Source organism: Lagopus muta, chromosome Z, assembly GCF_023343835.1.
Source record: "Lagopus muta isolate bLagMut1 chromosome Z, bLagMut1 primary, whole genome shotgun sequence".
Lineage (NCBI taxonomy): Eukaryota > Metazoa > Chordata > Aves > Galliformes > Phasianidae > Lagopus > Lagopus muta.
In genome coordinates this window covers 50,739,394-50,753,364 of record NC_064472.1, presented here as the reverse complement: position 1 = coordinate 50,753,364, position 13,971 = coordinate 50,739,394, and the positions used below count along the sequence as shown (strand labels likewise).

At 35.3% G+C, this 13,971-nt stretch overlaps 1 protein-coding gene across 1 annotated transcript in view; it reads right to left on the bottom strand.

The window, feature by feature from the left end:
- Positions 1-450: 450 nt before the first annotated feature.
- SLC27A6 (solute carrier family 27 member 6) overlaps positions 451-13,971 on the bottom strand; it is a 39,684-nt gene continuing 26,163 nt past the window's right edge. Inside the window, exons 6-10 of the mRNA XM_048931932.1 lie at positions 8,379-8,469; positions 7,053-7,251; positions 6,384-6,481; positions 4,677-4,807; positions 451-3,287 (exon numbers count right to left, since the gene is read on the bottom strand). Of these exons, the coding sequence (XP_048787889.1) occupies positions 3,111-3,287; positions 4,677-4,807; positions 6,384-6,481; positions 7,053-7,251; positions 8,379-8,469 (696 nt within the window). The 3' untranslated portion in view covers positions 451-3,110. The remainder of the gene's footprint in view (positions 3,288-4,676; positions 4,808-6,383; positions 6,482-7,052; positions 7,252-8,378; positions 8,470-13,971) is intronic.

Genomic DNA, 13,971 nt, shown 5'->3' with positions numbered 1-13,971 from the left:
ACTAGGCCCAGGACTGCCTGCAGGCAAGAGGAGATTTCCTACTCTGTTCTGTAAACACAGAATAGGGAGCTCTCAGAAATATTATGTCAATTTTGGGTGGTCCTGCTTCAAGCCAAGAGTTGGATGCAGTGATCACTGTGGGTTCCTTCCAGGATATTCTGTGCTTCTATGATTCTGTGATCATTTTTTCCCTGTCCTGCTGAGGAGGGAGAGTGCCAGAACGGTGTGTTGAAAACTCAGAGACAAGCCAAGGTTAATCTCCTCAGTTGGGCAGCTTAGATAGTTCTTCATCTCTCATAAAGCTCCATTTATTTCTATTTGTGGGGGAACAAAATTCAGGCCATGATCTGCTTGGAACTTTTTATTTATTTACCTTTCCCTGGGGATCCTGAGAAGGACTTGTGAAACTAGCTCAGAGTGTAGCTGTATTAACTGTATCCAGTCCTAAAAGACAAGAGACTGGGTATGTGTTGACTCTCATAAAATTTTACATTCCTTATATGGCAATTCTAATTTCAGGTTTTTAATTTTTAAAATAAGGTTCTTTTACCATTGAACATCATCCCCACTTGCAAAAGTAAACTTCAAGATACATTACTTCAAAGCTTAGAAATAATTACTTGTGTTTATTTTCATCTCCTTCTTTTCTTTTTTTAATATGAGGCCAGCACTGCAGCTGCCCACCCACACTCAATCATCCAGTAGTTGCTTTAACGCCAGCACAAGATATCAAACTTCCCAGGAAAAAAGTTATGCATAGTTTTGCAGCGAGACTCAAGCCCTCAGTCAATTCCACATGTTGACCTGAGCACGAGGACAGGAAATGAACAAGTTGGTCAAAATATTTCAACTTTCTCATTCTGAAAGGAAGAGCCTTCCCAGTATTTTACATAAACATTACTATTATTCAGCCTAACTCCAGTGCCACTTCAGTAATTGGTAAATAGCACATTTTGTTGTAACATGCTCCAGTGCATGTGCTGGTATCCAATCTACTTGCTAAAAGAAAGAAAACTACTGTATGGCAAACAATATGCTATTTTTACACAGTCCCTGTTGCTTTTCCTGTTTTTAATTCTTGATACTATAGCCATCCTCTCTCTCGGAGATAGCATATGGGACAGAAAGACTCTTTTGCATGTCCTTGAAAACAGGCAGGCTCTCATGGATACTCTAAGGAGTAGCGAGGAGCTGATGGAATTCAGTATATCCCTAGTGGTTGGAGTTAGGAAACCAACACTTGTGGGCTATTCAAGCTTGCTGTGTCAGAAGAGTCCTGCTGCTGCTGCAACATATCTCAGCACAGAAACATCAGCCAGCATTCTTCGTAGTTGACAGTCTGAAAATGTTTTCCCTCTTGTAATGCTCTTTGTGCCCTAACATTCCCATTCAGAAACAGTCTTCTTCATCCTATGTACTTTAACAAGTAAGTCACCAAATGGTGATATTCCCAAACCTTTTTTTTTTTTCCTGGTAGGGGGAGGAAGGGGAGAGGGAGAGCAATGTGGAAAATTATTTACATTTCTGCTTGCCTTTTTGACATTTCTTTTATTCTCATTCTCAATGGTAGAACATCTACATTAGTCTTAAACAGTACCAGATTTTGTAAAGCAAAATAAGTCAAACTCGTAAATCTAGTATCAAAATTGAGCATGTGATTTAACTCTTAAGCACTGCGAAAAGCATTTGGCAGAAGCTTTTGTAATGGCCACAATCCATTACAGGATAACACTGTCCCATTATTTTTATTATTTGAAGAGTGCACTGAACCATGGTATTAAAATAAACTATTAAAAAGTATTTAAAGCATACTATTAACAAGTACATAAGTAATCAGTCTTAAACAGACGATGCAAAATTTGTTTAAATAATCTTTTTTTTTAATTTTGTAAAGAAGGGCATGAGAATATATGATTAAGAATTCGTTTTTAATCTGCAATATTTTAGACCCAGGAAATAATAATCTCTGGCAGACACTAGTAAGGGTAAAGAGGCTATTTTTATATTTTTATACTGTTAGTCAATATGTGTAACATAGAACACAAATCATTCTTCTCATGCTTGTATGGGAACTGTTGAGTCATGGCCTGAACCTCTGATTGATCTCCTGAGACAAGCAATGAGTCAGCTGCGGCTGCGGGAGCACGGGTGAAGGCAATCCAGTGTGAGCACAAGGGGTGGAGCCCCTCATTTAAGACCTCATTTAAGAGCTGACTGCCACTAAGGAAGGATCTCTTTCTGGAGATTGTTCCTCCTGGAGTCTTTTTCTGCAAGCCCAGGATGTGGGCAAACTTTCCATCCATTTCTGGTTATCCTGCTCTTACGCGATAATCTTTCCAGCCTAACTTGCCTGTATAGTTATTGATTATACACCTGTATACTTGTTGATTATACAATCCTACATGACTGATTTTTTTTTTTCCCATTAAGTGTGGACACTGTCTACTTTTAATCTGTTGCCAAACGTTTCACAACAGTTTGGTCTGTCCTCATACTTTGATTCTCTAAAGAGTCAGTTCAACACATGAAAGAGTATGGACTAGCAGGCTCAGTAGTGATCTTTGTATAAATTCTTTAATTTCAGCTTTGTTTGGAGGGTTTTCTTCTGTTTCATCCCCTTTTGTTTTATGTTCCATTATAAAACTCCTCCATGTAAGATTTTTCTTCTAACCACTTCCAAGTCTATATTTTCTAAAGCAAATATTTGAAAGTATATATTAGATACATTTAAAAATATGTTGCTGGCATAGTTTGTCTGCATAGAATTAATAGCAGCTTCTGTCACTACACTTTTGTTATGTTTGATCTTTTTTACTTTGTATCATACATGTTCCTTTAGTTCTAAGAAAAGCTATCAGATTCAGCACTTATGTCCTAAAATTAAAATTTCATTTTTGTTTTACAGGTTCTTTACTTGTATTTGATCTCAAGTGGTAGTAAATTACTAGTGAACTAAGGTAAGTGAGGAAAGGTACAATACACGTTTGAAAGAAAATATGAACTACATGAAATATTAATCTAGATAACATATCAATATTGGTAATAATTTTTACTGCTTTTCACATAGTAGCTCATAGAAACTGTCCCTTAATAGCTTTTCATTAGGTTAATTAAAGTTTGATTTGACCAGATAAGATTCTCTCGTATACTTCTTTGGTTAACAAGATATATGTTTGCTTGGAATTATCTAAAAAATAAAGAGGATCCGTAATGGTAGATGGATTAAAACCTTCATCCACTAATCTAAATTTTTGTTGTTTGAAAGTTCCAGTCATTTCCATTGTTTCCTGTAGGAGAGAGAGAGATTTATTATGTTTTGATTCACACTTTCACTTGTTTTTATAAGTCCTAATTGATACTGTTTGGTCTCATTTCTCTAGAAATCATTTTTCTCAGAACTTCTGTTCTGCTATGGACCAACACATGTTGATAGAGTGAAAAGAAGGTGCAGTCACTTGCAAGCAACCAAGGGTTGTGAGAGTAGCGAGGCACTGGAACAAGTTGCCCAAAGAAGCTGTGGATACTCCATCCCTGGATGTGTTCAAGGCCAGGCTGGATGGGGTCCTGGGCAGCCTGATCTGGTGGGTGGCAATTTTGCAGCAGGTTGGGACTGGATAAGGTTTGAGGTCTCTTCCAACCCAAGCTGTTCTGTGATTTTTTTTTTTCCTCCCATCTGAAACCTTTGTCACAGACACCACTAAACTCTGCAGTGATTACTTTATTTATTTTTCATTTCAAACTGAGCTTACGATTTACTACCAATCCTAGATTCAACTCCTTCATTGCCACTCTGATTAAATTACAGCTAAATCTCTGACCACAGTACTCCTTTCATTGTTAAGCAATCTTGGAACGTTCCTAATTGACTTGTGAAATTTTAGTGCAATGGTTGCTTATCCCTTTGACCTGTCATCAACTCTCGATGCAACCATTAAAACTGCTCTTCATACTTTCCCATACTGCATGGACATCTGAGAGTATTTCTTTCTCAAGTTGTGCCAGGGAGATTTAGGTTGGACGTTAGGAAATACTACTTCTCCAAAAGAGTGGTGAAGTGCTCGAATGGGCTGCACAGGGAGGTGGTGGATTCATCAACCCTGGAGGAGTTCAGGGAAGGTTTAGACATTGTGTTGAGGGACATGGTGTAGTGAGAACTACTGCTGATAGACAGTTGAACTGGATAATCTTGTAGGTCTTTTCCAACCTTGGTGATTCTTTGATTCCAGCATCCTCTTTCCTCCTTCTTTCTTTTGAGCTCCACTTCATGACCTCTCTTCCTTTATCTTGTTTGTTGTGTCTCCTGCTTTACCTTTCTACTCTCTCATTTTCAATGAATAAAATGGATTTTAGGTTATTTTCTCCAGTTGAAATAGTTCCCAATTTAGTAATCCAAACCTCTTGTTTTCCCATGTGCATGCTTCTAATCTCCACAAATGCTTTTGTATGATGTCTCTTCTTACTGATTAATACATTTCCTCTTATTTTAAAATAATCTGCAAATTGCATTGCCTTTTTTATGTAACTCCTCCCCTAAAACTCCATTAATACAGTAAATAGGACCAGTTCTAAAATAAAATTATATGATATCTGAACATGCATTTTCTCATATTTCATTAGACTTCTCAGTGCTCAAATAGCATAGATGTTTGTATGCACAAAGCAGTCATCCAGCTTACCTGGACTCTTAGAAAAAGAGGACAGGCATAACCTGGGAGATATGTCACGACTTGTTTATACAATTGCTCCAGGTTGATTGCTTTATTCTGCTTTAAAATAAGAGAGGCCATTCCAGCTCTTCCTTCATGGCCTAGAGAAAAGGAAGTGAGATGAAAACATTACAAAAAAGAAATAATGGTGGACTGACAATTACATATAGTATTCTGAGTTTCACTAAAACAGTAGGATTACACTTTGATTTTATACAATATTTCACTCTTTGGAGATCAATCAGGTGATGAGTTAAGCAACAAATTCACTCTTCTCTCAAAAACAGACTGCACATGTGCTCCCCTGGATTAATGAATTGAATGCTCTTTCACATTCAGCCTTTCCCTCTTGCCACTATGTCCTCTCAAAACTGTGGATCTTAAAGTTGTCAACAGAGAGAAAGATTAACAGCCTTGATCCATGTGAGTGGAAAGACAGCAGGTCTATGAGAGAGAAAAATGGGTAAAACACAAGAGAAATAAAACTCAACAATGAAAGGAACCCTTCACATTTTAACTACTGTTTGAGTAGCAACAGCTAACCCATTTTCTACTGTATACCTTTTTTTCCCCCCAGTGCTACAGTTTCTGTGAGGGAATTTATATGTGCCCTGTAAACTGGCTCAGCTATTTCTTCATACAGATAAGAATCAGAAGGTAAATGTTGTGCATGAAATGAGGAGCTCTCATTCTTTTAATTCTGATTTTCAGTCAGTACTCTTCAATATGATTTTTCTTGTGGCTTTAAACCAGTGGCAAGTTGCACCCTTCTCGCATTTTAAGCTTATAATTTTGTAGGGGTTTGACCTTGGGCAAGGGCTAAATATCCACTTCTCTCACTCACTCCCCTCTCCCACATGACGGGATAAACTGAAAGAAGGTGAGAACGACTCATGTACCAAGATAATGGCAGTTTAGCAGGGAAAGAAAAAGGCGTATGCACAAGCAAAGCAAAAAAGCAGAATGCATTTGCTGCTTCCCACTGCTAGGCGAAAGTCCAGCTAAGCAGTGCTGAGTTACCAACGCTGCTTCAGCCACAAAGGCAAAACACAGCACCACACAAGTTGCTAGGGAGAAATTCATTTCCCTGTCAGTAAGACCTGCTATACAGTTTTAAAAGCCTTTAGCATTAATGGGAATCAGGCCCAAATAACCTTATGAAAATTAACAAAAAAAACCTGAAAAGAAGGTAGTTGCTTTTAAGTAATTTCTTTTTTTTCCTGTTTATTCCTTGTAATGACCTTGGCTTTCTAACATTCTTGTCCGTAAAGAGTTTATAAGCCTTAGTTAAAATCTAAATAAAATAGAATATATTCATACACTTTTCTTTAACGCTATGTTAACTCTTACCTTGCTGACATTATTTTATTCTGACACATGAAAATGTGGATTTTCCATGACTGTCAATATAATAAAGCTTGAAACTTTAGCTTATGCAGCTATCACAACTTCATGAAAGATAATTTTTCAAAAGTACATATTATATGCACATAAAAATGTACTGCCTCATTCAGAAACAGTTGGCATCTTCATTATCTATGTACACACTCTAGCTACATATTAAAAAGATGAGTCAATTAGAAATGACTCATGGGTTTACAACATGAAATAAAAGAGTTACAAAGGTTAACAACTAAACACAGAGGATGGAAAAAATAAAGCTGAAGCTTCTTTTACCTGGTACTGATACGCCATACACATTTGCTTCTTGTATGAAATCCATCATAACAATGACATCAGAAACTTCCGTTGTTGCAACATTCTCTCCTTTCCATCTAAAATGTGGAAAACAAAATATTTTTGTCCTTTGGAGATATATAGGCATATCTTTAAAAAGATTCCATTCATTTTAGATTATTAATAGCTCATATTTGTTCTTGCTCATCATCTTGGTACATTGATCTTATTACCAGTGCTAGTAATTAAAGTGTTACTAGATATTATCCATCACTATGAAGTACAATGCTTGTTTATCATAACCTGATGATTTAAAAATTTTTATGTATATCCAAATATATCAGATGAGACCACAGCTTAGTATTTCATGCATTTTTATCTGTTTCTGTATCCAGTTCTTGCCAGCAGCAAAATTACCATTGGTAAGTATGATCACTGAAGGACTGTTCAAAGACCTGTAATTCCTACAAAACTGGAGATGAATTATCCAGCTCAGTAGGAGCACTTTTTGCAAAATGAAGCCCCTATCATCCTTCTCAAGATCATTACACACTGCATCAACGTACTTCTAAACTGACCACTTCTAGCTGAAAGCAAATAGATCACTATTATTCTAACCTACATGTCTGTTTTTTAATGAAGATATGTAAAAAGAAATATTGATTATACCTGAAGGTATCTCCAATCCTGTCCCAAAAATACAGGAAATTTTCATGATCTTGAACCATTAGGTCTCCAGTATTAAAATAAAGATCACCCTTCTTAAATACCTCACTGAGTAACTTCTTTTCTGTGTGTCTCTTATTGCCAGCATAGCCAAAGAAGGGGTTCTTTGCATTCACTTGGGAAATGAGAAGACCAGCCTCACCTATACAAAGAAGTGGAAACAAATGTAAACTTAAAATACACAAATCCTATACATTGCATTGCTGTTAATTTGCTACACAGCACTTTACAAAACCAGGAACCAAGTTTAGCAGGGTTCACTATTTAAGCCCAAATTATAAAAGCTTAATAATAAAAAATAAAACCTGTTGCCACTGCTTTGCAATTCATGTCACCTCTGTGCACATAGTGATCATAAAAACAGAGCAATATTGTCTATTCAAATTTCTGTTATATATTTCTTCTTATTGACTAAACAGTTCTCATCCATCAATTCTGAGTTCACTAGTACATTTTTTTATCATCTCAAAGTGCACAGAGCAAGTAGTATTTCCTTCTTCCTACACCTTACTGGATTTCTAGTGATAAGCCTCAACTTTAACAGCTCCCTAATCAGTTAAAAAGCCAGTGTATCTAAAGGAGCAGCTGTTTGACCAAAGCAGTAAATCCTTAGTTAGGCTCAGAACTTCAGAATTTCTGAGAAAAACTCTGAAGACTTTTTAGTAATGTGATAAACATCACTGCTTTCGTTTTTTGAGTAAAATATAGGAGTTTAAATATAATTCTTCTTCCACAAAAATTAAGGAGATATACGGTTAGGATATCTTGGTATGCATGTCACACTTTGAAAATGGGTATAATCAAGGGATACTACTTTTCTGATAAGCATTTTGAAGACAGTTATAATCAAGCAATGTATTTGATAAAACATATAAAGGAGCACTTAATCAAAAGCACTTAATGTCTCTCCAAAAAGCACTTCATCTAATTCACCAGTCTTTCTCATAGATCTCCCAGGCAATCACCTCATTATGCTAACTTCTTTTAAAAAGGACACATTTCCTTCATATTTAGAGACCATATCACACTGTCATTTTTCCACACTGCTCTTCTGTGAATATATCCAAAGATTCCCTAAGTTCTTTCAGTGTCAGCACTGCAGTGCTTAATAAAGTCTGTCTTACATCAAAATTCGTATTGCTTTTGTTAGAATTGAGGATTAATAGTTTATGTTGGTATCATACAGTATCCCAATAGTAAGGTCTCTTAAAAAAAAAGATCCTGGAAGTGTTTGCATTACCATTGTAATACATTGTAATACATACTTACCTCTCTTAACTTTCTCACACCAACCATGCTTATTTCTAATTGGTTCATCTTTCTGGAAATCATACTTGATTAAATCAAATGGAAAAAAAAGCTGAAAAAGGGAAAAAAAAAGTCGTTTTTCATCCTCACAGTGACATCTAGTGGCAGCAGATATAAGCAAGAAAACTTTCAGTCTTGCTCATCTCAGAGTAGAACAGTTTCATCTGAAACTGAAAATATTCTGTCTGTAAACTTACACAGTTTCCTGGAGATAACTGACACACAAACATTTTTGTGATCGTGTAACTTTCAAAATCCCTTGGTGAAGATACAGAATTGTATTGTTCATTTTCTTATAAATGAATTGTGGGACCCACATATCAGTAGTACAAGGATCAGAGTAGTAGAAGCATACATTAAATTTGAACTGTCATCTTTAGCTGATATAAAATGGCTTCTTGGGGTATTCTGGTGTCTAAAACAACAGGGAATGCACATTTTTAACTGCTGATCAAAAGAACGAGGTTATAGTGTGCAAAATCAAGTCATGATCCAGAAATCAGACACTTTTTCAATAAAGCCAAGGGGATTTTTTTTAATCTAATACTTTACTGTAGCTCTTAAATTCTTGAATTTGATAAATGCTACACAATTTAACTTAATTTCAAGATAACCACTTTATTCTTGATAAGTAGAATGGGTGGTATTCTTCTTAAGTAGAAGATATTTCTCTTGGAGTCTTTTCTCTGCATTTCTGCAAATACATGCAGTACATTAAATTGCTGTACTGTTTCACTTCTTTTTTGCATTGATATTTACTAGTTCAATAGGTTTCATAAGACAAAACAAATGCGCTGAATAATGTGAATAAGAATGAAATAGTGTGATATGTTATTCTGATATTTGTGCTTAATTAGAACAGCAGCAGGCCCTGCTCATGTTCATTTTCATGTATTTGCTCCTTCAGAGATCAAAATATATGTCAGTATCTGTATTAGACTGTTTGATGCATTATTTTATGTTGTTTTAACTGCTCAGAAGCTAGTTAGTACTTGAGGTCATCTAAATGACCACTGAGATTTACTATTTATGCTACTGGATACATCTTCTACTACTTCCAACTCTGGAGTATTAACTACACCTATTTCAGTTAGATTGTTGAAATAAATCATGCGAATACACAATTGAAAAGAGAAAACAGCACATATTAGACATTAGATACTCAAAATGAAAGTATAAGCCAAAATATTTTCTACTCAAACCGCTGTCTCTGTGCATTAAACTTTCTTTTCATATTAAATAGTAGAAAATGAAGGCACCAAAGCAAAGCATTTAGTCTGGTCACTGGCCTACTTTTCTTTTATCTCATTTAAAATTTACTGGAAAACAGCCTGAACCACTGAAGCACTACAATATTATTTTCACAGAATACTGCAGCACTCATGATTTTAATCTGTATTTTATTCTCCAGAACACTATGCAAATGGATCAACCAAAAATCAACACTGATCTCACTGAAACATAAGATGATTTAAACTGCAACATCAGTGTCTCTTACTGTGCCACTTTTTTTGAAAATAGTTTTGAAATTCCCACCGTTTCAATCTGCAGTCAATGAAAAAAAGAACGCACCAAAAACTCATTACAATACTTGATAAGTGAAAGCAGAAGCAATACTTTTTTTAGCTATTCTGTCTTTCCCATCCACTGGTCAGTGAAATTCCAGGAACAGATGTCAAACTTTTGCCTGTGAATAAAGTTTTCCAGGATGTTAAGGCATGGTTAAACATGGCTTTGTTTTTAAACTAGGAGTGATCTCTTCTGCCATATTGTTCTATAGCTATGTGGAAAAAATCATAATACTAATTCAGCACTGCTGTTTCACATAAGATGCTTTAACAGTTGAAACAATTTCTGATTTGTTATCAACTGCTCTTTTCCAATAAATATGACTTAAGTGTATCTCAACTTACAGATGATTATCATCCAAACAATTTTGAGTAAGAAATTTAGAATCATACAGTAAGTCCTTAAAATACATTTATAAATGAAATTGGAATAATCTTTCAGGGTTGTCATGGATTATTTTTAGGTTTTATTATAAGCTTCACTGGATTTCATCAGTTCCATTCCCATTGCATATCCTCTGCTGTCACATAAAATATATTTCAGGACAAGATATAGATTTACATACATATTTGATAGATACTGAAAGTACAGCTTTTTCCCATAACCAATTTCTATGTATACACATGTCATAATACATTAAAACTTTTAATGTCATAATAGCATCAATCAGAAACATTAGCTACATAGAGATGTATATCAAGTGTAAACTTCAGTCATTTATTGCTTGTATAATCATCTATACACTATCTTCTCTGCAAAAAATTTCAAGATGGTATCAAAATTCCAATCATCTAAAATGCTAGCCAGAGTTTTCCACTATTCTGTTCACTGAGTCTGTGTTTACATTATGAATATCCATATTTAGGGATTTATTTATATACTGTGTAACACTTTCAAGTAATCCCTCATATAAAGAGTATAGTGTGAAAATAACCAAGTGGAAACAAGAGCATTGCCTTAAGTTAGCATTTCATACACAATGACTTCTTAGATATCTGGCAATTGCAATGCCATTCACCTGTTTTTATGCATTAATTTGTGTCTTCAAAATTATTTAGGAAAATAAATGTATAGAACCCCAATATTTATCAATACGACTTCCAATCACAACCACCACTTGTCAGGTACTGACAGAAGACTTACTTTCCTCACTTGGAGTGCTCAGTTTGTCTTTTATAGCTGTATCCTTTGCATTTCACCTTCAGAAACTGCCATGTTGTCGTTGGGTACAACAGAAATAAAATGTCTATTTAGTTTTTCTCCATTAAAAATATTATACCTGGAATCCACCTGTCATTATTCCAGCTACACGTTTGATATGTGTATGCATGGACTTTTATACTGTATTTAGTTCATCTCCATGCCAGTGCAAAGTGTACATTTCTTACTTTAATCTATCACATAATCACACAAATCTCTTTTCCCCTTTTTCAAACTTCTTTCTATTCCCAGGTAAATAGTTGTATTCGAAATTCCCAGAATACTTGTTTAAGGGTATTTCTTCATATCATCCCACGTCAAAATAAGATTTCAAATGTTGTTGTACTATTTATTTGCGGAAACAAGATAATTTAGTAACCAGATAGGTGGGTTTTCCTTGCACTATTCTTTGCTTTCCAGTAGGAGGCAATCTCCCTTTCCAACTTCAGACCGCTCAAGAGTCAGAGAGCCAGAAATAAAGCTGCTCTCCCTTGCGTGTCGGTAGATATTTAATAAATGTCATGCAAAATAAGAAAAACAAAAGTAACAGCTACACTTCAGAATGTGTTGTCTAACAATGTGAAACCTGTAAGACATATTTAAAAACAACAAAGGCCTGAAATAAGTGAGTACTAACTTATGTCATTACAATATAGAATGAGTTTGTGTCACAATACTTGATTGCAAAGTAATCAAAAACATATACAGAAATAAACAAACTTAAGAATTTAAGTATGAAAATTTATATATCTTATGCTGTTTTCATCATTGTGTCTCTCTCTCTGCATCTCCTTGGCTTTTCTACAACTGCACTATACATGAAACTTTGCTCATATCAACACTGCTCTGCTTCAGCATAGGGGTGAACTAGCTGCTCCCGCTAACTAGTGAGTGTCACAAAGAAGACTGAAGAAGCTGTTCCAGAAAGACTGCATAGGAAACAAGAGCAAAGCCCCAGCAGTTAATGTATTAGAAAACTGATAATTTGACACATCTAATTATTATACTGAAAAAAAAAAAAAAAGGGTCATGTGTCATTTTGTTCTGCTAGCAGAAATTCTTTGATAGAGATTGGGTACATTATGTAACTACAAATGCTCTGGATCAAAGCACACTGGTTATGAAATGATGCCTGATGCTGCTTTGGAGAAGCCTTTGAGAACTTCTCAATTTGGAAGATAATCTTGGCTGATCTGTTACCATGTAATGGGTCATATAAGTTACCCAACAATCTAGCTAAACATACCATGTCCACATAACTGAGGTGAGGTTTTCTCCGCATTGAATCTGGTTTTCAGCAACATCCTTAAGTCTTCTCAAACTCTACAGATACGGAATGCCAAATTAATATACACTGGTGGAAGAACTGGCAGCCAGTGTACCTCAGATCCCATGGAGAACAGTAATAGCTAAAAACTGAGCCTGTGACAACAGTGTGCTTTAGTTACATACAACAGAAGCTACAGAAATAACTGAAGACTTACTATGGACTTACTTTTAGAGAAAAGAGAGTATTGGAAAAGATAGAATGTACTCCGATGTCAGGTCAAGCCAAATGTAATGAATGGCTTTTTATAATTCAAAAAATCTCTTATTATCTTTCCATATACATACTGAGTAAGTAAGCAAACAATCCCTAATTATCTTAGCAGATTATGTTGATGTTTCTATAGACTACACCAGTTCTAACTTGGAGCAGTGCACAGAGTAATGTAAAGGTATCTAGGAATCAAGTATTGCATTTATTTATTTTTAATTGCAGTTTCAAAAGGTATTTTTCGCTTAATACGCAGCAATTGTCTTAAATTTTAAGAGTGATCCTTAAAGAGGAACAAGTAGCATGCTTCATGTGCAAAAAAAAAAAAAAAAAAAAAGTCCAAAATACTAATCTTCCTTTTGGAAATCAAAAGGCAAATTTTATTAATATATGAAGTGCTACTACTAACATATGCAAAAAAACAACAAACAAAAAACAACCAAACACACTAGTTGATTAAAAATACAGAAAATGAAGTCAATAGTTAGGTAATTTCAAGTCTGATCTTCTCTATGATGAAACCTACATACGGTATTTCCAGGAGATTGACTTCTGACTAAATTGTCAAGAGCTCTAAAATTCTGAGAACAAATTTACTGAGGTTTTGAACAACTGTAAAATTTTGTAAGAAATTTTTTTTTTTAAATAGGTTTACGAGTAATCACAACACATGGTTTAGTGTCCTCTGAAAAAAAAATGTAACTCTAAGGTTCCTAATTCAGCTGCTGCTCCTTACATTCCAGATCCCTGATTCCCTGTAGTGACCTGTATCTTTCTAAAGATACCTATTAGCACTTGATGTCCACTGTGTATACTACAGACTATCAGTAATACACAACACAGAAAATCAGCAAAGTCTGATTTAGTTCCTGAGCTCTCAGCGGCTCCTGAGAAACTCAGCAGCTCCTGCCGTCTCTCTTTTAGTGTTTCCTGGTTTCTCCCTGCAAGGTCTAATGACACACCAGCTGATGGGCTCCTATCCCTGAAACAAAGATACAGTCTACACCTTGAACTGTGAGGTAGTCTATGTGATGCTGTACTGAAACTGTGGACCCTTGAACATATAAGCTGTAAACAAACCCATTTGTCTTCATCTTAAGCCACCTCACACAGATAGGTTTCCAAAAAGTGTTATTATTTCTCTGTGAAAACAGATTGGACTTGACATTTTCCTATCAGCTTTCTTCACAAGCACAAAAATCACTTAAAATATGAGGATTTGGATACACAGAATTTGTTACTTCTGCA